This window comes from Hemibagrus wyckioides, linkage group LG16 (assembly GCF_019097595.1).
Source record: "Hemibagrus wyckioides isolate EC202008001 linkage group LG16, SWU_Hwy_1.0, whole genome shotgun sequence".
NCBI lineage: Eukaryota > Metazoa > Chordata > Actinopteri > Siluriformes > Bagridae > Hemibagrus > Hemibagrus wyckioides.
This window is the reverse complement of record NC_080725.1, coordinates 10,303,611-10,325,712: the sequence shown is the minus strand read 5'-3', so window position 1 is coordinate 10,325,712 and position 22,102 is coordinate 10,303,611. Positions and strand designations below refer to the sequence as shown.

Genomic DNA, 22,102 nt, shown 5'->3' with positions numbered 1-22,102 from the left:
ACTGCTTAGCTCATAGTTAATCTGGACAATTTCCAGAGTTACACGTGGCATCTGAACCTAGTATTGATTATACATTAATAAGTGTCTCACTGCCTGCACAAGCTTAGCATCATTGAGACACTAGATATTTTGTCTGGTAATACATATATGTTTTGTCTTAAAATCATTAGCTAGCCCATAAGCATTTGCAACTTCAGTTGTGCTCCCCAGTCCGTTGATATTTGTTGCCAAAAAGTGATAGCTAATCTAACTTAATAATGCATGATCAGGTTTGCTAGTTAAGTTAAAAGATTTATGACTATTATCATATCCTCCAACAAGTATGTAAATATAACACAATGTAATTTAAAAGTGTTTTTCCTCTATATGTGAGCCTTACTTTCCTGGGGTAAGGTTGACTTTTGCATTAAACTGTCCATTTGGATCAAGTGTCTGCACATTAAATGTTATACAAGGTGCAAACGGTGTGTGTATGTTCTGCTTCAGAAGCTCACTTCTCAAATGAGCAATCCATCCCTTTATGACTAACAGTACCTAAGGGGGTGTCTGAAGCGTTAATGTTTTTTTTATGGATAGCACTTCATCTAATTCCATTTCACATGAGGTTAAATGTGATAACTCTAAAAATGTCTTGCGCAACAGGAAAGGACTCTTACTTGCACACAGGACAGCGCCAAGTCCCCCTCTCACAGTTAAGCTGCAGGTACGACTCCAGGTCAAAACACTGCGGGGGAAACACAGGCACAGAGAAGGGTACGTTTACTAATCTATAAAGCATGACAGCATGTTAATGGTACAAACACCAGTAATTAGAGCATCTAGTGAGCGGGTTACTTGTTTACTCACCATTTTTATAGGCAGAGCTCTATGGAACCAATATACAAAAGAAATATTTGGAGCTCAAACAATATGCTTAGCATACTTTTATTAGCTTGATACATACAACAAACAGCTTGATCCTTATCCTAACCAAACACTGGCTGAAGTTGAATATAAGGTTTAAGAAAACCCTCAACTCTCAATTTCAAATGTTATTTATTGCACAATGTTAGAAAGCAGGACTCACTCCCTTCATCCTCTCACCTGTATGTGCCTGCAGTCATGACCCCGAGCTGGAAGCTGGATGCGTCGGAAAGTGATTGGACACTTGAGGGAAACCTTGATGGCCGTCTGCTCCACGCCATCCTCGCCGTTTAACCCAGGAGTTCCCGGTATGGTTCCGCTGCTGAAGTTTCTCTTGACTGGCAGCAGAGAAGTGAAGATGAATGACTGTGATCCATGCAATATTTTATACTCAATGTAAACAAAGAGTGAACTGGCAGGACTGAGGCTTACTTTTGGTGACACAATGCTCGGCTGGAAGGAGCCTCTTCTTCATAAGACCCTGCAGCACAGAGCGCACCGAGGGCCGGTGGACCAGCTGCAGTACGAACAGATGAGACTGGAGAAGAGGTGAAAATATGTTAAAAATATGTCAAACATATATCATACTTAACATAATATATTTCTCACAGTTATCACAGGCAGCATAGTATGATATGAGAAAGGCAAATGTCCAATTTATATTCTTCTTTACTTTGTGCCCTTTCCTGTGTTGGTTAATTTCGCTTTCATCCTTAGTGAGTTAAACTCACTCTCATGTGATCAGGGGTACTCTATGTGTGGGTTTTGAAGGTGTTTCTTCATATAAACTATAACAGTTGCCATTCCTCCACTAGCCCAGAACCCAGTGTTAGCATGGATGTAACACTTATGATTCTAATCACAATTTTATTCTAATCTCTCTCGTCATAGCTGCTTTCATATTGAACACAAATTAAACAAGTGTCAGAAAGCACAGACACAAATACTTACACAGCAACAGGCGGTGACTGTAATCTGGATGGTGTTCCGACCAGGCTGACACACGTGTTTCAGGTAAAGAGGCTTGTGGGAGGTTTTGTTGTCGCCTCGCTCGATGGTGAGGGGCGTGGCGTTCACGCTCACCTGCACAGAGGCCGGCCAGTTGGTGTTCATCTGCCGGTCTTCATGATGGTAGCACTTAAACTGCAACTCCAGGTCTGGCCTAAGCAAACAATACAATCCAGTACATGACATCAGTACAGACTGTATTGTGTGTATACAACCAGAATTTTACTACTACCACTATATTTTTCAAGAAAGCATATTTTGCAAATGTGTGCCAAAAACAAGCAAGCCAACACCTGAGCACTACTTAATAATAAGCAGTTCCTCCAATTTAATGACCAAAGATAAAGATCTGACCACTTGTTTTTAACTGGCTCACAAGATTAAGGCTTGCGAACTAAGCCCTACCAATAACAACTGTGTCTTTCACATCCTGTGTGTTTTCCCCTTTAGTGAATTTTATTTTCCATTCAGTCTGCTTGCTGTTTTAGCACAAAAGTCAGAAAAAAAGTGGGTAAAAAGTGGTATCCTTTATATCACCCCAGAAAGGAGTCAAAAGCTTTCAATGCTACTAAAGTGCTGGCACATAATATCTGTTTTAGTTTGATGTGTTTAAATGTGAGAAGATGTGGAATATCAGTAGTTTAGATGTATGACCTTGTGCGCTGTGCTGTAGTGTAATCAGTTGTTCCCCATTCCTGTGCAGCCATTGTTAGCCAGCTAATGTTACATTCAACCTTATTCTTAGTACATTATACTTACGCTTAGTATTTATACACAGTAAACACATACTATATGACTTAGAAGCAATAAATATCAAAAAACATGAGTTCATGCCCGACATTTATAATAGGGAGATATATTCATGCAAAGATCCAAGAATATTTAAGCAAAGATACAAGAGCCAGGGATGGGGATCATGGGATGAGGCCCTAGTGTGTGGTTAGTGTGAACAGTGTGTCTGACCTCATCATGAGTGTTTTGTAGACGGAGTCACGCAGCTGGAAGACGTGGTTGCTGACAGCCAGGTTGTGCTCCAGCCGGAAGGGTTCCAGTACCACCCCGTCCCGAACAGGGAAAGTCAGCCGCAGGTCATCGCTTGGGTTTCCTTTACACAGAGGAAGTGTTAGACTGCATGATAGCTATTTTTTTTTTTTTTTTTTTAATTTTAAAAAGACAAAAAAAAGCTGTATTTTAGAACATAGAGTTACTATAGACAGGGTTTTAAAAAAAAAAAATGAAAAGAAAAAGAATTGAAAACTCTGTTTACACTAATTTCACTTATAATTTAAGTCTAAAGGCAGTAGCCTATTACCAGCTAAAAGCCTGTAAATCAGTATATTTCAGAGAAAGTCTACATTAGCCAATAGTATTACAAAAAAAAACGAATTATACAATGTTAATATGATTTTAGAATTTGTTTTGCTTTATGATAAATTTCAGTTGTCAAAGTAGCAGTTATTTCACATTTTCGAGAAAAAGCATCAGGTAACATCAACTAAAAGAAAATACAGCAATCCAGTAAATATTTTTAAAAATTTCATAAGGTGCTGGTTACAGTGGAAGCATGTTTAGTAATATATATGTATATAGTGAACTGCAGTTTACATGCAAGTAAAAAATGTGAGAAAATCTAATGAGAATGCTTGAGCTCTGGTACCTGTAGGGGGCTGCATTGTGTTGATATTGGGCTTGACATCAGGAAGGAAGGGAGACTTCACATCCTGACCAGGTGACACATAGGGTGTCATTGAACCACCAGGAGTCATGGGAGGAGTAGGGTTCCCAGGGAGGGGTGAGCTGGGGTAGCCAGGCATTGCCCGCCCAGGCTGAGGGGGAATAATGATAATAACGATTACAAATACACATCTGGAACAGTACAACTGCTAACAATGTAATGTAAACTTCACACATTCTGGTAAAACATTCTGTTAATAACATTGCTAATAAAAGCTAGCTTAGTCACATGCAAATTACATTATGCTAGCCCACTGCTTCAGTGAACACGAGCATTTTTTGAGGAAGTGCTCCTCTGAGAAACACCACCCAGTGACAAAGTCCAATCAGGGTGCTTATGAAATTGTTAAATATTAACTGGATTTGACCTGCATACTTATTTACAAGAACACAAACACAGACGAAAGACAAAAGGAAAATGAGAATGGAGAGAGAGAGAGAGAAACAAAGAAAGAGGGGACACTGACCCCATTCACAGCTCCTTGGTTAAACGTGTTGTACCCTCCACCTCCACCCACTCCTGTGGCCAGACTCCCGTGGGTGTTGCCTTGCCCGTTGAATTGATCAGCCTAAAAAACAAATAATTATCTTAACATCAATCAAAATATAAATGGTTATGTCAGTATAGAATATATTCAGACCCATATGATCATCATACATGACTAATATTTTGCAGCAGTATCAGCAGCAGCAATATCAGCAGCAGTTTTAAGGCAATATTCGTATTTGTGAATCTTTTAAACCACAGAACTGATCTGGTCTTTTGCTGTGTGCGACATTTACAAGATCTTTTTATGTTCACTCAGGCGGTAGCACTATCAGATTCCAGCGTTTTTCACGCTCACAAAGCAGCAGTTTGTCTACCACAAAATAAAGAAGCAGGAACCTCCTCACCACGAAATCTGATACTGTTTTGCTTGCTATACAGAGGCACAAGCTGCTTGCAAAGAGATGTGAGAGCTGTCAGAATCTTTCAAAATGTCTTCTGCTGTGATTGTAAGTAAGCCATTTCACCTTGTAATATTGGCCTGGGTTTCCTGGTCCTGCAGGATACTGGCCCATGCTGGACTGCTGAATCGGCATTCTGTGGCCCGTGTAGGAAGGCGAAGGTGCAGAGCGCTGTGGGCCAGGGCCGTGGTACTGCATGGCCTGGCCAGGGTAAGGACCTGCTGCTCCCATCCCAGAGCCATACTGCTGCCCTGGGAATCCCTGCAAGAGGAAACAGTTAAATGACTGAGAGTGAGACATGACAACAATACACATCATGCTGCTTGTTTCTTTCCAAATAAATTGGGATCTTGAGAAGTCTGACAATCATTGATGGCTTTACTACACCAACATATTACTGAGAAATTACCAAATAGCACAGAGGAAGTGCTGATGAATAGGAGGATCATGCTAGGATGAGAATGTGATGCAGGATCTTGTGCAAAACACAATCATAGTAAAAACAAACATTTACAATAGGGTTTGTTATGAAAACGAGAAGAGTACACTAATATTATTTTAGTATGTGCAAAACATTTTACAAGCTCTCAACACTGTGTCCATTAAATTACAGCTAACATCTGAAAGGGAAAGACAAAAAAGCAGTACACCTCCTTTCACTAACCTCAGAGTTGTAAGGGCGCTTCAGCCCCTGCTGGTGTCGTGATGGGGGTCCTTGCTGCCCCGCAGGGTAACCAGAGTGTTGGGGCATACGCTGTCCCTGTGAACCGTACATGCCTCCCATAGAGGGGGGTCTGGAGCCCACCATCCCGGAGGAGGCCATGCCTGGCGGGCCACGGGGTCCAGGGTGGGGCATGAATTGTGTGTTGTAAGAGGAAGCACCACCCATCTGCAAGGTAAAAAAAAAAAGGAGTAAAACAACCCTACACCCAACAGACCTAGCAAACTTGAAACAATGGCTGGAGATTTGCCTGCCAGTGACAGGCACTGGGCACAGATAGGAAAACAGCAACTAGGTCACCATAACGGACAATGAAATCCACCCTCAACACCGCGGTTATGATGTGATGTCTACTGCTGGCCTGCCAGTGTGTAAAGTCTGCTTTTATAATGAGAATGGAGGGAAGGCAGGAAAAAAACTCTCATTTTAGACTAATTAAAGCCATATTCTAGAATTGGTATTGTGTGATCTGCTGTTCCAGCAGCAGGGGGCACAGTGAGTGCAACCATCAGCTTGTACTACACAATGGCATGCTAGATTTCAAACACAGAATGCTCAACGTGAAAAAGAAATTTGAGCTGAAATCTGTACACCTCCATCAACAAGAACACAACAGATGACATGCTCTTTGTTTTCCTGCCTCTTTTCTCAAATGAAGCAAGTGTCAAAATAAAGGTCATCTGCCTTTGGTCAAGTGACACTCCTTTTTTTGTGCAATAAAACATCATCTGTGGTCAAATGTGAGCAAGATGACCTGATAAAAACTGAGCACACAAAGACAAAAAGGAGATGCTTCTTACAGGCACGTAGTTCATCTCCTGGTTCTGCTTTTCCTGTATTGCTGCAACAGTCGCCGTGGCGGTTGCGGTTGCCGTGGCAGCAGCAGCAGCGACAGCGGCGGCGGCGGCGGCCTGGGTGAAGTCAGTGGGAGGGCGAACGCCGTGAGGAGGCATCCCAAGGGAACCTCCACCATTATTGGGGTAACTAAAAACACAGGGCACAAACACAAACATGCTGTCATTCATGCTGACTCACATCATCTCCCATTCAACTCAACAGGAGACCATTACTGGCCGTATTGAAAAACAGATGTTACATATTTTGGAACATGGTGTGTGAGCGTAGCTGATTATGCGTGTTGCTATGCAAAATAGAAAGCCTCATTGTTGGAGTATTCCATAGAGAAAAACCAAATGATCAGAGTCCAAAGATATATCGCTATGCAAATCACTTTGGCTGGGGGGCGTATGTGCGTGCACGGGTGTGACTGGGTAGGTGAGCCAGTGCAGGGACAGGACAGAGCACGCTCAGCCCCCACAGTACTGACACTCATCCAAAACACTGATGTCGTCCTACTCCTTCACCACTCAAGGCCTAATCACAGACCCTGCAAGAGTGAATTAACACCAGAACTGTGGGAACCTCTTACCTGCCACCATATGCGGGTCCGGTCGGGTATCCCCCGCTAGGCCGACCATACATCCCCTGCTGCATGTAGCCCTTGTTGGGCTCCGGGTAGCCCTGCTGCCCCATGAACTGGGGAGAGTTCATGCCAGGGCTGTTGCCAGGCATCATGTGACCACCAGCTGAATTGCCACCCGGGCCCATAGGAGCACCAAATACCTAATAGAACAGAGATAGAGTACACTGTGTGAATATATTTGCTTCTCTGTAATTATCAATCATTGGCATTCCATTGCATGATTTTTAAACTAAATGATTAAATAATAAAAAGCAATACAGTATTACACCAAGGTGACTGGACCAAAAGTACCATCCAGAATACGTGTCATGAGAAGATAAGTACGGTGATGTCAAATATTATTTAAGGAATTAAACGCTTTGGAGTGTTCAGTTATGGGGAAATAATCAACAGGCAGAGTGTTGTGATGTGACCTGGCACAATGAAGAGGATTACTTTCTAATAAAATCGTGTCCAAAGTGTTTTATTCCTCTTGCAACACATCACAGCCAACAGTTACAATTTATAACTCTTGCCAAATGACGAACAATACATTAACAGTTTATAGTTACATATCATGTTGTGGAACATCCATGAGACAAGATAATTTATCACCTATGTTTTAGCAGCTATAAACATCAGCCTCTTTTCTCTTTCTTTCAAAGTAATGAGACAAAATAACTGCAGCTTACCGAGAAGAGCAATGAGCAATGAAATCGCACTGACTGTTAGAAAGTTGACTTCTTTCATAAATGTTAATTAACACTTCTTAATTAAATACTGGCACTTTTTAAAAAAAAAATCTATTATTTACACGATCCACTACACAAGTAAAAGAGCTGCTACCATAAACACTATACTGTATTAGAATAAGAGCATTAATATAAAATTTATCATCAACTTTGGACCAATTAATTTTGAGAAATCAACAATGCTGTGGTAATGAAGTCTTCTTCAATGCTGAAGGCCAGGCTTACCTGGCTGGGTGAAGGACTGGTAACCCCCCACACTGTGGTTACCACAGACAGGGAGCCGGGGGGCTGGTTGGTGCCTTGCTGCCAGGACGCTGGGTCATAGGGGTAGGAGCCGTCACTGTGGGAGAGGGATAGCCGGCAAGGACGCCAAGGTTAGGATTAGCGGGAGAGACAAAAATGTTAGCTTTTCCCTCTTTTTGTTCATGCTGCTCCCTTTTGACCATGTGACCGGGCAGGTGGTGAATGTTTGATTTACCTACTGTAGGCTGATCTGATTGCCGAATCGACAGGGCTGAAATGACATAATGGATTTTTACGCTCATGTCTTCATGTGATCTTGACATATGGTGTTAACAGAGTTAGTGTGTAAGTGAGAGAGAGAGAGAGAGAGAGAAAGCATGTGTGTGTACGTGTTTGGAAGTCTTTGTGTGACTTGAATGTGCTACAGCCACATGCTCTAGAGGTGCTCAGCGCAATGTTTCCATGGCGACTACAGTCACTTAGAGACAGGAAAGAGTAGCGATGCCAAGGGAGGGGTGTGTGTGTGTGCGCGTGTGTGTGTGTGTATGAGAGAGAGAAAGAGAGAGAGAATGTGTGTGCGCGCTAATGTTCGTGGATGTGTATGTGTGTTAGAGTACCTACTGTTTTCTGTATAACTGGATCAAACCAGATTGCTCTCATTTAATCTTTCCAAAATTAGACAAACTACATTAGGCGGTGCAGTGGATCAAAGTGGAGAAAATACAGCTGGTAGAAATATCAGTGTGTGATTACACACATCTCAATTTGTTTTGAAACAAAACTGAAATATTAATTCTGTTATAGCGTATTAACAAGCATCCTAAAGACAGAAATTCCAGAAGATTCCCTGTGTGCACCAAAGAGCTCAGTGCGTTTACTAGCATCACGTCATCATAATAATATTGTCTTTTTCATTTATGCCATAGAAGCAAAATGGGCATCAGATGCTAAAGGACTATGTTCATGCTCTAGTGTACTTTCTGCAGGAATTAAATTCACAACCGGTTTTCTTCACCACATGGTTACCACAGTGAGATTGTGATACATGGCATAGCTGTTATCTGAACATTTAACCCTGAGAGCCCTTTCACACTCGATATTAACAGCACCACTGTGGCTCTCCAGAGCCCCACTGAATGCATTTCCAGCTCAACCAGCAGCCATTTACCGCTGACCTGCAGCCCACAGGATATTGGGGCTCTACTGTTGCTCTGAGTGATGGCCTCCAGCGTTGCAGGATTTGTGGAGTCGATCGAGAGGACCGGATTGCCATCAGTGGCACAAAGCATTCCATGGGAGGCTGAGGTTTTTTTTTTTTCTCAGAAGAAAAAAAAAAAAAAAGAAAAACCCACCAGATGCTCTTCCATCATAACCCCCCTCCCCCGGCCTCACATCAACCCACCCGCACTGAAACAGGAAACCGCTGTTCCGGAGCCAAACCCAAAGGCACCCAATCAACACAGAGCTGCTGGCACAGCCAATCAGAATTCAAATCAACGCAGAGGGATGTCTGAGGCTGGGCGAATGACAGGCGAGGATTCGGGACGCTGCTCAGGAGTAGTGAAGCCACTGCAGTTCCTTTTGTGAAGCCAATATTCACTTTTGATATTTGGTTAATTATGTTCCCTCACTGCTTGTACTTAATCCTGGGCACAAACAGCACTACTATAGGAAGGAAAGGCAAAACTCTACACTACAGTTGATAAAATGGATCTCGGATGTTAACTGAGATATCTTAAATGTTGTAAATGCTAAATGTATGTCTGTGTGTTAAATCAGTGATAGTGATAAGATGGCAGAAGGGGTTAAAGGCACATTTAAAGCCATGTGACTTTTGAGTCTTCTGGGAACATGAGGAAACTAGCTGACAGATCAAGAAATTCAGGGGCTCGAGTGTGCCATTTTTGAGGAGGAAGTGTGTGTGGGTGGGTGAATTGTGGAAGACAGAGACGCACACATACACACACAGTGTACTGACACATGAAGAAAAGAAGAGCAGACAGTGCATGCACACACAAACACTCATTTATTGCACGCACCTGTGTGGCGTTGGAGGCAGGGCAGGTTTCATGGAGTTGATGGGGTTCATCGGAGGAACGTGGGGGTCAGCTGAGAACCCCAAATCACCTCAACCTGGCAGGCAGTCTGATAGAGAGAAAGAGGCAAAACGTCAGATTGACTGAAACTAAAGGTGTTTTTTCTTTTCTTGTTTCATTATGAGTCACTAAGGGCACGCGAGTGCAGTGGTGTTGTGCAGCTTTTACTTTGATGGCAGCAGTTCAGCCCCTTCGGCAGAACGGGTTAATCACCGAGCACAGAGCGCTGGGACCCATCTCCACTCACCCCCACGCTTCAATAACACACACATTTCGCAAGCATTGCTTGAGCTGCACCAATCACAGCCCTAAAAATAAAGAACACAAAGAAACCACTTTTCCAGAAAACGCACAATCCTCTCAGATTCCCCTCAGTGCTGGCTGGAAAGCACAAGAAAACAAAGGAGGAAAAAAACAAAAGGCTGAAAGTGTGTGTGTGTTACTAGAGGGATCAAGACGATAGATTTTGTGGACAAATGAGTACGCCCTGCTCCACAACACCACTGGCTGGCTGGCTGGAGATTCCTTCTCTCCATCGAGAGAGACAGAGAGAGAGAGAGAGGGAGAGGGAGGGAGGGGGAGAGAGAGAGAGAGAGAGAGAGAGAGAGAGAGAGAGAGAGAGAGAGAGAGAGAGAGGGAGGGAGGGAGGGAGACGAGGGGGCTATTTATAGCGCTTTGATTTCAAAAGGAAGAGAAAAATGCAGTGTGGAAAAAGCAGCTCAGGATCTTGTGGCAGTCTGTGTGCGATTCGAGCCCTCCTTGAAGATAATGCCTTCAACCCCCCATCAATTATTCAGAGTGATCGGGGGAGCTCGTTTGAAGAAGTGGTGGCTTTGCTGATTCTTGTTAAGCTTTTTGTGGACATACGTACCCGTGTGTGTGTGTCTCAGTCGTTAAATAATGACAACACCCCCACCTCCAAACACAATCACACACACCCCTTCATCAGAACGCTATCCTATCCTTTTCTCTTGTTCAATTCCTCCATGTCTGTCTCCTATCTCGAGGGTAAGCACCATTAACAGACATGCTAATTTGCTGCCAACATCAGTGCCTGTCACCCCCCCACCCCACTTTATCCTCCACCCCCTTCTTTCCCACTCTCTTTCTGTACAGATTTAGGTCAGACGCCCTACAGCTTGGAAAAGAGGGATGGAGAAGAGGCTGAGCAGGGAGGAGGGGAGAGACGGAGTATATCCACGAGAGGGTCACCTACAGGGATAATGAGAAGAGGAGAGTGAGAGAAATGATGTGCATGTATACGTGTGTGTGTGTGTGCGCGTGTGTGTGTAATTAGTAACAGCAATCTGGATGCATGAGCTCCTCCAATGTCATGTTTTGATAACCACTTGATTGAAGCAAGCTTAATAATATTAACATGCTTACACTGGCCTCTTTTTCAGCCACGTGCTAACACACAGTTTGTTAAATCGCACATCTTTGTCTTCCCACACCGCAACGCTTCACAAGTGCACGGACACCTTTTGTGTGTTTAGCCTCCTAACCACGCCTGAACACCCTCACTGTGGCGTATAACGTCTCGATTTAATTAATGTCCGCCGAACGGCTGATGGACTGAACTGTCTGTGCTTAATTAGGCCTGCACTTGAAAAGCCAACCTCTGTGATTATTAGCGGCGTGCATTTGAGAGCCCCTTCAGCAAAGGAGCAGCCATCCAAACTGGCACTACAAATTACAGTAACGCATCTGCTGGCGTGGCTAAACGCGACACTGCGGCGTTCTCTCACTCAATTCCTCATAAAACCACGCACACTGCCTTCTGAATGAACAGTTTGAAGTGCAGAAAGCATAAGCTATGCGTCATGGCGGCAGCCAAAAGAAGGCACGCACACACACACAGCTTGGCACCATGCAGACAGCACGCGCGCGCACACGCATACACGCTCATAAACCACTGGATCTTATTTACGAGCCCCTGGGTAGCACACTTCAGCATCCTGATCTCTGTCTCTCTTCTCTTTCTTTCTATGTTTGTGTCTGTGTGTGTGTAATGGATAATAGCACAAACTGTTCTTTCTCGACAAGGAACAGAACACGCTGTTCTTTCTTTCACTCTTTCCTAGGTGGATTTTATCCATCTCTCATTCCTCCCCCTGCCTGCAGTGCCCAGATCCTGCTGCTGTGCCCCACCACCACTGCCCAACACCACCCCCAATCACCAGAGCACACTTGCTAACAACCATCTCCCTCCTTCTTGTGAAATCTCAGCGTCTACCCTTACGCTGCTCTCTCTATTTTTCTGTTTGTGTCGCAGGTCGTGTCCTCCGCTCGCAGAACAGGAACATTTGGGCTCGAGCTCGAGCCAGGATGCTGCTGTGAGAGTGTAGATGTTAGAAAAAAAGGCATAAATGTCAAATATGTAATCTGTTGAGCGCAGCTCAATTAAATAAGCACGTGCATTACTAAACGCTTCCATTTCTCCAAGCGGCAGCTCGCGCTGACCTGGAAAGCCTTTTTTTTCCTGATAGGCCATAGAAACGGCTGCATGTCAGCGCTCTTAAAACCTGAAGTGCAGATTCAGCTCTCTGAGGAGACGGTGCGTTTCAAGTTCACAACCATGTACTAGAGCAAAACGGAGACCAGGCAAGAAAGGAGCTCCTACACCAGTCAACAGGAATTAAAAAATAAATAAATAAATAAATAAATACACACTGGTGAAAAGCAGTTCCTCAGTTGATCTTGATGTTTAATAGCATCAAGCTACAACAACAAACGGCCTCTCCCTGCTTCATCAAATGGATTTTTTTGTAACATTTACTCAATCACGGGTCAATAACTCAAAATGGAGCATCACTAAAGACAAAATGAGCTAATGACCCACTTGGGACTGCCATCCGAAAACTGCCATTTGTCTGCATGCCAAACCTGGGAGCAACTCTAGTCATGTGACTAATAAGCAGCCCCTCCCACTTTGTGGCCCCAGGCTGGAGGAATGAAGTTTAGAGGTCTCCAAAACACACACACACACACACACACACACTTAGAGACACACAGGGGAGGGTAGCCGGGGGAAGGGGATTAGTAGTCACAGGAAGACTGGGTCTGATAACACATTCCTGCACACACAGACACACATGCCAAGTTGAACACACTTGATAAGCACTGCAAAAATCATTAAGTATGCCACCACCACTGTAAATAGAACAGGTTTATGGTGATCAGGACAGCAGGGCAGGAAGTCACAAACAAACAGAGGGCATGATGAGAGAAAGTGATTTAGAAAACCAAAATATTTATACCATCTGCCAAACGCGAGTTATTTATAACTAAATATATCTTTATTTGCAAAATCAGAATACGATCTGCACAGCAGGTCTGCACAGCGGTCCTTGTTTATAGGGACAATTACTGTACAAAGCATTGCTGGATTAGCAATCCACACCTGAGTGCTGGGTCAATTTTAAGCAGACAGCAACTGACAATGTACTTGCCTTGAGGACATCCCTAAGCACAAATAAATACGAACAGAAATGGATTTCCGTCCTTACTGTTGTGTTCACCAGAGTAAACCCGCAGGGTTCTTGCTATTGCCAGGTTCAGGAAGGTATTGTCACTCAGAATGAAGCCAAGGAGAATGGTGAACTGGAGTCCTGAAAATGGCCTAGTCGTCTGTGTCTGGTTGCATGCTCTCTATAGGAAGTAGTTTGAAAAAAATGTGCTGGTTGGGTTGAAGTATTTCTGAGAAAGGACACATCGATAGGCTGGAAATTGGCAAGGAGTGAAATGAAAAACCCAATGTAGTGAGTAACCAGGGTTTAAAAGAAAAACAGATTCCTCAAGCTTGATCTTCTATCCATATATCATGCTCCACTTGCTGTCAAAGTTTTTGCTGCCCCATGGGAGTTATAAAAACAGGTGAACAAAAGCACAGGAAGCCACTGAGAGTGAGATTTTTGCAGCCATTTTGAAAGTGTACACTATTTGTAAGTATGGAGGTGGAGCTTTTGAGACAATTTTCTCAGCAGACATTAGTGGTGGTCATGTACTCGATAAAGAGCGCCAGTTCAAAAACGAGTTGCACTTGTGTGAGCCTCTGTTTCCATCAACCAATCAACTGATTGCTATTGTTCCCAAAAGAACAATCACACAGCTCCAAAGACATAAGCGAGAATATTGTTGATGTGCAATAGTTAGAGGGCATGAAAGGACAATGATATATTACACAACCTCACAACCCATTATCTATTATTTGCTATTGTGAAAACAATCTTTTTGTTTTCATCTAACATTTCAAAATAAAAACAATCCAAAGAATACACAAATTAGTCCTTGCAGTCACCTAGTGGCTTCTAGCAACATTTCTGAGCCTACATTAGCTACTTTCCGCTTGTGAGCGCATGCAGCCGGGAGGCAACTACACAAATGTCATCCTCCAGGTCAGCTGTGTTTGGCTAGCAGTCAGTCAAAGCTTGTTTGCCTTCTTCATACTGACAAGCCTAAAGAATGCTACGTTCTTCAAACACCTCCCTTTGAATAAACTGATCAAACTTCACCAGGTAGCATGAGACAAGGCTTAAAACCCAGCCAGTTATGCTAGCGGTATAATCCCTCAAATAAAGACGCAAGATTGTGACACTCTCTCCATCCACAGACGGCTTGCCATGGCATGGAAGCTACACCTTGCGGCTATGTCTTTGCCGGTATGGCATCTCTCATGCATCCATGTTTCATGTGACATCTGTAAGTAGTTTGTAAGTCTGTGTCTTGCTGAGAGGCACAGAGCCAAGGCTGAGGACCTACAGCAGCAGAGTGGAACGAGACTATCTCTACTCAGCACAATTAATGGTGCAGTGAGTGTTTTCTCTAGGTCAAGTGTTCCACCCTTTTTCTACCATGCTCTTGTTCTCTATTCACAAAAGTTACAGAAAATACTCGGTCTCTACCATAGTCACCTTAAAGACAAGAGGGAGGCCAGTAAACATTCAGAATTTCCTGCATGCCTTTGGTTTCTCTCAGAGTCTCACACACGTGTGGGAGTGGACTGGGTTTGCCTAACACACAAACACAAAGTTCATGTTAGTGTAACATGCTTTAGTTTCAAATGATTGCTTATCTAGTTTAAACAGGAAATGAAAGTAAACAGGGTTTATGAAAATCAAGTGATTAACGATACCAAACAGGAATAAATGGATAGTACTGTTTACAATGATAAGCAAAATTGAATAATATTTGTATATCAAAAGAGTTCAATCAAAGCTGATTAAGTGAGATCCTGTCTTGCTGATAGTCTACAGTCTATTGAGTGAAGCATTTGTGCTTTTATAGGGAGAACGCACATCTTGACAAACTGTGGTCTCATGTAGACAAAAATACTTCGCAGGTGCATTCATCTGCCCTGTGATACTGTGTGAACAGTAGCTAGGATTACTGGGGTAATAATCTCTACAACGACTACTCTAATCACACATATTTACATTAGACTAGCAAAATTTTCTGCACATACAGACAGATCATTCCCAATCCTAATATTTCTCAGCTTTCCTTTTCAGAACAGTGCTCCTGGTGTAGAGTAGGAACTCCCAGCACTCTAAAACTCATTTTCCCTGCATGAGCCGCTTTGAATCAAGCAGCCGAGAATGCAAATGGAGCCACATTGTATTGATTCCTCTTTAACGACTTTGTTACGCCGCTGACTGTCCTTTATAAAAGCAGCGTTGGCTGGTTTGTTCAAGGGCCTCTGCTTGATAAACTTGTCTGACTTCAACACTCAGAACAACCCCCCTCCCTGTCACCCTTCCCTTCCCTACATGCTCTCTCTCTCTCCCTCCTGCAACGTGACTCACTCTGCACACAGTGATGGCTTTCTCTCTTTCGATGGTGTAGAGGGGAGAAAACAGGTTGACTGACTGATGGTTCGCCTGATTAACGGTGACACAAGCACCCGATGGAGACTAGCGCACAGACAGCTTACTGCTGCCCTGCCTCGCTGACAAAAGCCACATTATTCTTCTAATATTGGGCAAAAAAAGGCATGCTGAGGAGCTACTGCAGGGCAGTGAGAGCGCCTCGCTCGATTATCTTGGTGCAAAAATTATGATGCTCATTCCAGGAGTCATTAACAATACACTCACAATGATTATTCTTTTATGTTACAGTAGCTTTAGAAGTATAAAATTTGATAATCCAGTTATTCTGTGTCGCTTTCCTTTTTGTTATTAATGAAAACAATAGATAAGCCAAATAAAATTTTCAAAAGGCTCATTGTTTCACCTTGTCCGTAGCCTGCAATGAGTTAACCAGTGACTAGCTTTGAATAATGAACAGGGCCCTGAGGCTAATAGGCTAGCTGAGCCTGCTAGGCTTAAACTCCTCTTCAGAATGAGATTTTACACCTAGTTGATATTCAAAGCCTCAGCAGTCTCAATGTAAGCACCTCAAACTGACAGTGTGTGTTGCCGCTTAAGAGGGAGATCAGACTAAACATTTCGCGAGGGAAATGTTTACGCGAGACAGGTCTCCTCTTTTATTTATCTAGGGAGCTCTCGAGGCGAGCTCAGAACACCGTTCAAATGCGTGGCCTTCAGGCTTAAAATAGAGGCACAAGGATCCATCGCTAGTGCACAGTGTGCAGTTGGTGAGAGGAGCATCGGCGTCAGAAAGTGTCGGACCACAGTCCACACAGAGAATTTAGCTGTTTCAATCACATGTGAACAAGCGGCCAAGAATCCCCTTTTCTGACCCACGTCAACACTTGAGGTCTCGTCTCAGACTTACATAGGCCATTGTGGTGAATAAACAGTAGCTACGGACAAGAGCAAGCAGAAAAGCTGCACACATGTGGCCTTTTTTTGCAAATGATCAGGGTATGGTTAACCTGATTATGGAGTAAGATCAGCTAAAAAATCTGAGGACATTTAAGAAGTGCAGCTGGCTTTCCAGGAAATAAAACCTCTTGCACACTTGCTGGATGTGAGCATGCTGTGAATCAAAGATGTGGACTGATAGAACAACGGCTGGGTTTCCAGGCCGTGGGCGTAGGCTGTGGTCAGAGCTCCTACGTAAGCCTCGGAAAGAGCAAAACAAGACAGTGACGAGGCGTTTGGTGTAGAGACGTCAGAAAGCTCAGGCCGAGCGTGTCACAGCTGCGGAGGCGCTACGCAGTGTCATAGCGTCCGTCAGACGAGGAGTTCCACCCCCTGCACCCAGCGCTGACTCATTGCAGTCTGACACACACACACACTCTTTCTAGCTCACATTCACACACACTCATGCAAATGTACATTGATCCAGTACCCAGCATATTTGCAAGTCCTTAACAAACACTGTGTATAGAAGCTGCTAGATTAGACGGCAGAAGCGAGAACCCTGGAGCCTTTTCACAGATAGAAGCCATTCTGTTTCTCACTACTATTTTAACCTTGTTTTGCAATTCTGATTAGCATTTCTATCCATTATGCATTACACTGACTGACTGCTGTACTGTCTAATAACTTCCATTTTCCTCACATTGAATAGAAGCAATAGTGAAATGAGTAATCTACTAAATATAAAGCAATAATGGCGTCATGGAACGTTTTATTTAGCTCTGTTTATGTTTTTGTTGCTGTTGTGTGCTGCTAGTCGTAAACTCTTCACGCCGAGTTTTATGTTTTACAATGTTATAGCGTTCGAGCGCTCAAATAAAGAGCACGAGGTCGGCCGAGTACTATCAGCGAGCGTGCTCATTAAAAGGGAGAGCAAGGTGCCAGGAATTGCACCTTGACTCACGAGCAAAGTGTAGACCCTGGTGAGCAAGCGGAAAGGAAGTGCTTGTGTCGTTATTCTCAGAAATGAACTGCACAAAATGGCCTTGCAACCGATCATGCTCAATGGCTTGAATTTTTTTTGCCTTCTCTTGCTCTTCTCACATACACAACAGTATATCCCAAACTCCTGAAGTCAGCTAATCTGTCACTGGAGTAATTCATGCTCTTAATTATAGAGGTGATATGAACATAAAGCAAAGCAATATATCCTCAATAGAAAATCCTTTAGCGGTTTAAAATTGACTTCCATCTTCAGAGGAAAACAGAAAGGGATTTTCCCTTAGTGTTTAAAGCAGATAAATAGCCTCTATAAACCAGTGTGTCACCACTGAAAGAATCTTCAAATGTTGAATTTTGTGTTTCGTTGTCCTTTTAAGACATAGTCACTTCCAATTCAGAGATACAGACTAAATTAGCAGTGCTGTTGTTGGTCCTCCACTATCCCCTTCTGTCTGAGCCACACTACAGGCTGGCATCTCAATGACCACAAAAATGTTGAGACTTTACGCTTGTCTAACAAGCTTGCTCTTCAGACAAAATACATTACAATTTCTTAACACTTTAGATCTACAGACAAACCAGTCAGGACTAGACTCGAGAGAATTTCCTTGTCTCGAATATCGCAATACAAAAGACAAATTTTGCTGCTATGCTGTGTATCATGATGCTTACCTTTAATATTAATTATGAGCTCTACATCTTACACTGGTCTCGGTAACATACCGCCAGGCCTCGCAATTGTGCAAGCAAGAGCCTAACTGTCTTGAAGCAGGTTTAGTTAATAGTCCAAATCGTTAAGTCAAACAGAAGGAAGCATCATGGCATATGATACTACCACTAAATATTTTCTCCCCATCAAGAATTCACAGCAGATACTCATCTCAGATACAGATCTCAGAGATATATATATATACACACACACACACACACACACACACACACACACACACACACACACACACACACACTGTGCAAATGTTCCAGAAATTTCTATCATGGCTAGCATGACTGTGGTGTGTAAGGCTGGCTCCTGTGTGCTGTGCTTGATGTAAGTCACACTCGCGTCTAGACATGGCTCAAAAGCATGTTGCATGTTGTGCTGGCAGTGACAAATTGATTTTCGGTGGGATGAGGAAACATACAAATTAAACTCATGATTGCTTTTCCTCATTTGTATAATTAGATTGGAAAATGTGATGTGCTCATGCATTTAAGATGGATGCCAGACAGTAGGAGCAGGGATGACTATTTAAGGAGCAATATACAATCAGTTTTTTATATTTATTAATCTTATCATGTTAAAAATGTGAAGGATTTGTGAAGGAAAATGAAGCATTGCCCAAGCACTGGAAGTTCATCTGGGTGTTATCTAGTGACCACTCCACCTCCTCCACTACACTGTGTGAGGCAGAAAAGGTTAAAGATCAAGACTGTTTTATTGTCCTGTTGGCTTCTTAGTGCTATAGCAGACAGAGTGTCTACGGAAACGATTTTATGGCACCCCCTATCTCTACATTCTGAGAGAAAAAAATCCAGGACGTCCAATTCTGTGTTTGAACTTTCTGCTTGTGTTAAAGCCTCCGTAATCATAAAGGCTACTCAAATCAGACATTTGTCCATAGACTAATTTGGTCACTCTTAGTAATCGAAAACCCTTGAAAACGACCCTCTACGATAAATTATTTGCCACTTGAGTCGACATCTCAATGCAGATGCTGTTTCTCTGAACCACCAACAGTTTCTTCCTATAAGCAGAAATTCTGGTGTCATTTAGATGCCAGAAATCTGGTGTTAAAGGTTTTTTTTTAATTTATTTATAATATTTAAAAATAAATAAATAAATAAACAAACAAACATATTACCGTGTCGATAAGAACATCATAAGCTTTGTTTAAACTACTACCTGATTATTTTAACGTCTGGTTTTGCTTGGCTAGCACGAGGGGGCTCGTGACGTGACGCTAATGAGGCATCCATCAGGATCCACGATGTCCCCGTCAGTGAGTACAGAGAATCCATTAACCCGCTTGACCTTGCATGGCTGCTACTCAGCTCTGCCTGAGAAAGAACCTGAGAATGAACCTCTTGAAGCCAGCCAGCTGAGCCTCTTTACACCAGAACGACTCTCCTGGAGGAGGAGGATAGAGGAAATAAATGGAAAGGAATCGAGAGTCGACTTGTGCTGAGCGTTTCATGCGGAGTACTTAATAGCGATTTGAATTTCATTTCCAATCCAAATCAAACTCATGGAATAATAAGCAAATGCTTCTCCTTGCTCAAAGCTCGCACATGCTTTTCAGCCTTTTATAGTACCAGACTGTTCCACATATTTATCTGAAAGCTCTTTGATGAGCACAGAAATGCCTCACTGTGATGCTAATAGTAGGATTTCTGCTGAACTAACGAATGTAATTATTTGCGCAGGCCTAATGCTGCTTTAAACAAACGAACAGTCGGCAATTCAGCCAATGCAAAGCAGCTCATGTTCTGAACTAAATGTTCAAATGTTACCCTAATGTAAGCAAATGAGCACATTTCCTCACACAAGAGGCACAGCTCAGAGCCCCCTCGCTTGCTCGCCCTCCTTTTGTCGGTAGGATGATAAATTGTACTGTACCTGTGCCTCCTCACATAGGAAGGCATGCCATATGGAGTGTGAGTGATGACATTGTGCCGTTTTCCTCTGGTGGCCAGATTAAAGGGAAACAGGCTTATTTAAGGGAGTAGCCACGTGGCACAGCAGAGTGGCGGCAAAACTGCATCAGAGCCAGGCACAGCGCTGATGAGCAGATTAGAAAGAAGCCGACTTCACAGATGAAAACCACAGGAAAAGACGTGACAAATGACATGTCAATATCTCGTCACGTGTCTAGCTTTTTATTGAAAACAGGATATTTAATTAATCGTGGCTTTGCTTTTATTTCACACAAGATGCCATGCAGACTAAAAAAATACTTTTAAAAACGCAGAACAGGGTTTTGTTTATTTCAGGAAAGTGGCAAAGCAGTGCTTCAAAAAGATACACGTGTTAGTGCTTGATATTTTCATGCTATGATAATGTACTCAAAGCATGACTTGCTTGGTAATTGATACAAAACTTCTCCATTTAAACAACAACAACTTTTTTTCTTTTCTTTCTTCTTCTCTCTTAGAAAGTTATTTTACAAGTAATCTATTACGCTGTCAGGATTGATCACGCCGTCATTAGAAGGCTGAATGCAAATCCATACATCAGGAGAGCATGTATTAAATTTGCACAGGCCATTTTCCAGACACAATTTCACCATTCGCTGGCTTTTAATAATGAGACAGTTCATCAAGATTATGCATGAGTACTTTAAAAACGATCAAAACGTTTCATAAAATAAATCGCTTGCTACGGCTGCGGCAAAACCGGTTCCATGTTTGACTTTCGCTGCACGTTCACACCGACGGCATTTAAATTTAGAGTGTAAGATTTACCCTAGGAACAGAACACGCTCGGTTATAACGCATTTACTACAGCTTTCAATGCATTTCACAACCTTTAATCAACGTTATACTGGATGTGCAATTATGACTATGTTTAGTTTCAGTTTGACTTTTCCACCAGTCTATAAAGATTTTAAGCTCTGACAGTAGTTCTGGCTATAAGGCAAACACACGTATACACAATTGTGCTCATTTTGTTGGATCAATACATTACCATGTCTAAAGTAACAGCTGCTTCACCGGGACTTGTTTGGTGATATGGTGAAGTTGTAAAGTCAGTATGGAGACATTCATGTTTTAAGATTTCTTTAAGAAGTCTCCAGTGTCTGAGACTTCGTAACAGTCAGAAGTAAAGTTTTCCACCACAGAAATGTGTTTCTCTGTCTTATTAATTTCAAGAAAGAGGGGAAAAAAGGTGAAGAAATAACTATTTATATCTGTTAGTAAGAACTTGCTTCACAGATGTTCCACAACATTACATGACTATAAACGGACATAAAAAAAAATGCATGATGCATCATTCTTTAACAAACTTTAAAAATACTGTAAGTATTGGGAAATGCCTCTGGTATAAGAAGCTATTCTGTCCTTGGGGTGGTGTTTCTTATTTCTTGGTTTAAAAAAACCAGACCATCACCTTGCTTGTTGGAAATCACTGTTACCTGTAGTAGAGATAGTGATTGGAAGGTTGCGAGTCGAGTCCCAGCCCCACCATGCTGTCACTGCGGGGCATAAATGAGATAAATGCAAGTTGCTCTGGATAAAGGCATCTGCCAAATGCCATAAATGTAACTGTTGTAAAGACAATTATTCACAGCATGCGACTTGTACAAGCATTATCGGATTAATGGATCAAAGTTCCCGCCAATTTCCACTTCATACGTCACAGACTTTTCATGTTCTGTGGTTCATGCTTCCCATGTTGCCCCACTTGAAATAAATTTCCTAATCTTCTGAAGAGAGCATAAACCTGCTTAAAGGGTGCTGAGGAAAATGTC

The 22,102-nt window shown here is 42.7% G+C and overlaps 1 protein-coding gene across 7 annotated transcripts in view; it reads right to left on the bottom strand.

The window, feature by feature from the left end:
• The window catches only part of zmiz2 (zinc finger, MIZ-type containing 2), a 34,627-nt gene that overhangs the window by 4,369 nt on the left and 8,156 nt on the right, over positions 1-22,102 (bottom strand). For 3 of the 7 annotated variants that reach the window (XM_058411145.1, XM_058411147.1, XM_058411148.1), the window contains exons 2-14: positions 9,811-9,916; positions 7,754-7,868; positions 6,744-6,937; positions 6,115-6,298; positions 5,258-5,482; positions 4,660-4,854; positions 4,113-4,214; positions 3,569-3,737; positions 2,875-3,016; positions 1,855-2,065; positions 1,336-1,441; positions 1,084-1,241; positions 657-724 (exon numbers count right to left, since the gene is read on the bottom strand). In XM_058411145.1, the coding sequence (XP_058267128.1) occupies positions 657-724; positions 1,084-1,241; positions 1,336-1,441; positions 1,855-2,065; positions 2,875-3,016; positions 3,569-3,737; positions 4,113-4,214; positions 4,660-4,854; positions 5,258-5,482; positions 6,115-6,298; positions 6,744-6,937; positions 7,754-7,868; positions 9,811-9,860 (1,919 nt within the window). In that variant the 5' untranslated portion in view covers positions 9,861-9,916. Of the gene's footprint in view, positions 1-656; positions 725-1,083; positions 1,242-1,335; positions 1,442-1,854; positions 2,066-2,874; positions 3,017-3,568; positions 3,738-4,112; positions 4,215-4,659; positions 4,855-5,257; positions 5,483-6,114; positions 6,299-6,743; positions 6,938-7,753; positions 7,869-8,006; positions 8,043-9,810; positions 9,917-10,035; positions 10,176-22,102 lie in introns of those variants that run through there. The other 4 variants (XM_058411142.1, XM_058411144.1, XM_058411143.1 and 1 more) reach the window with 3 other exon arrangements.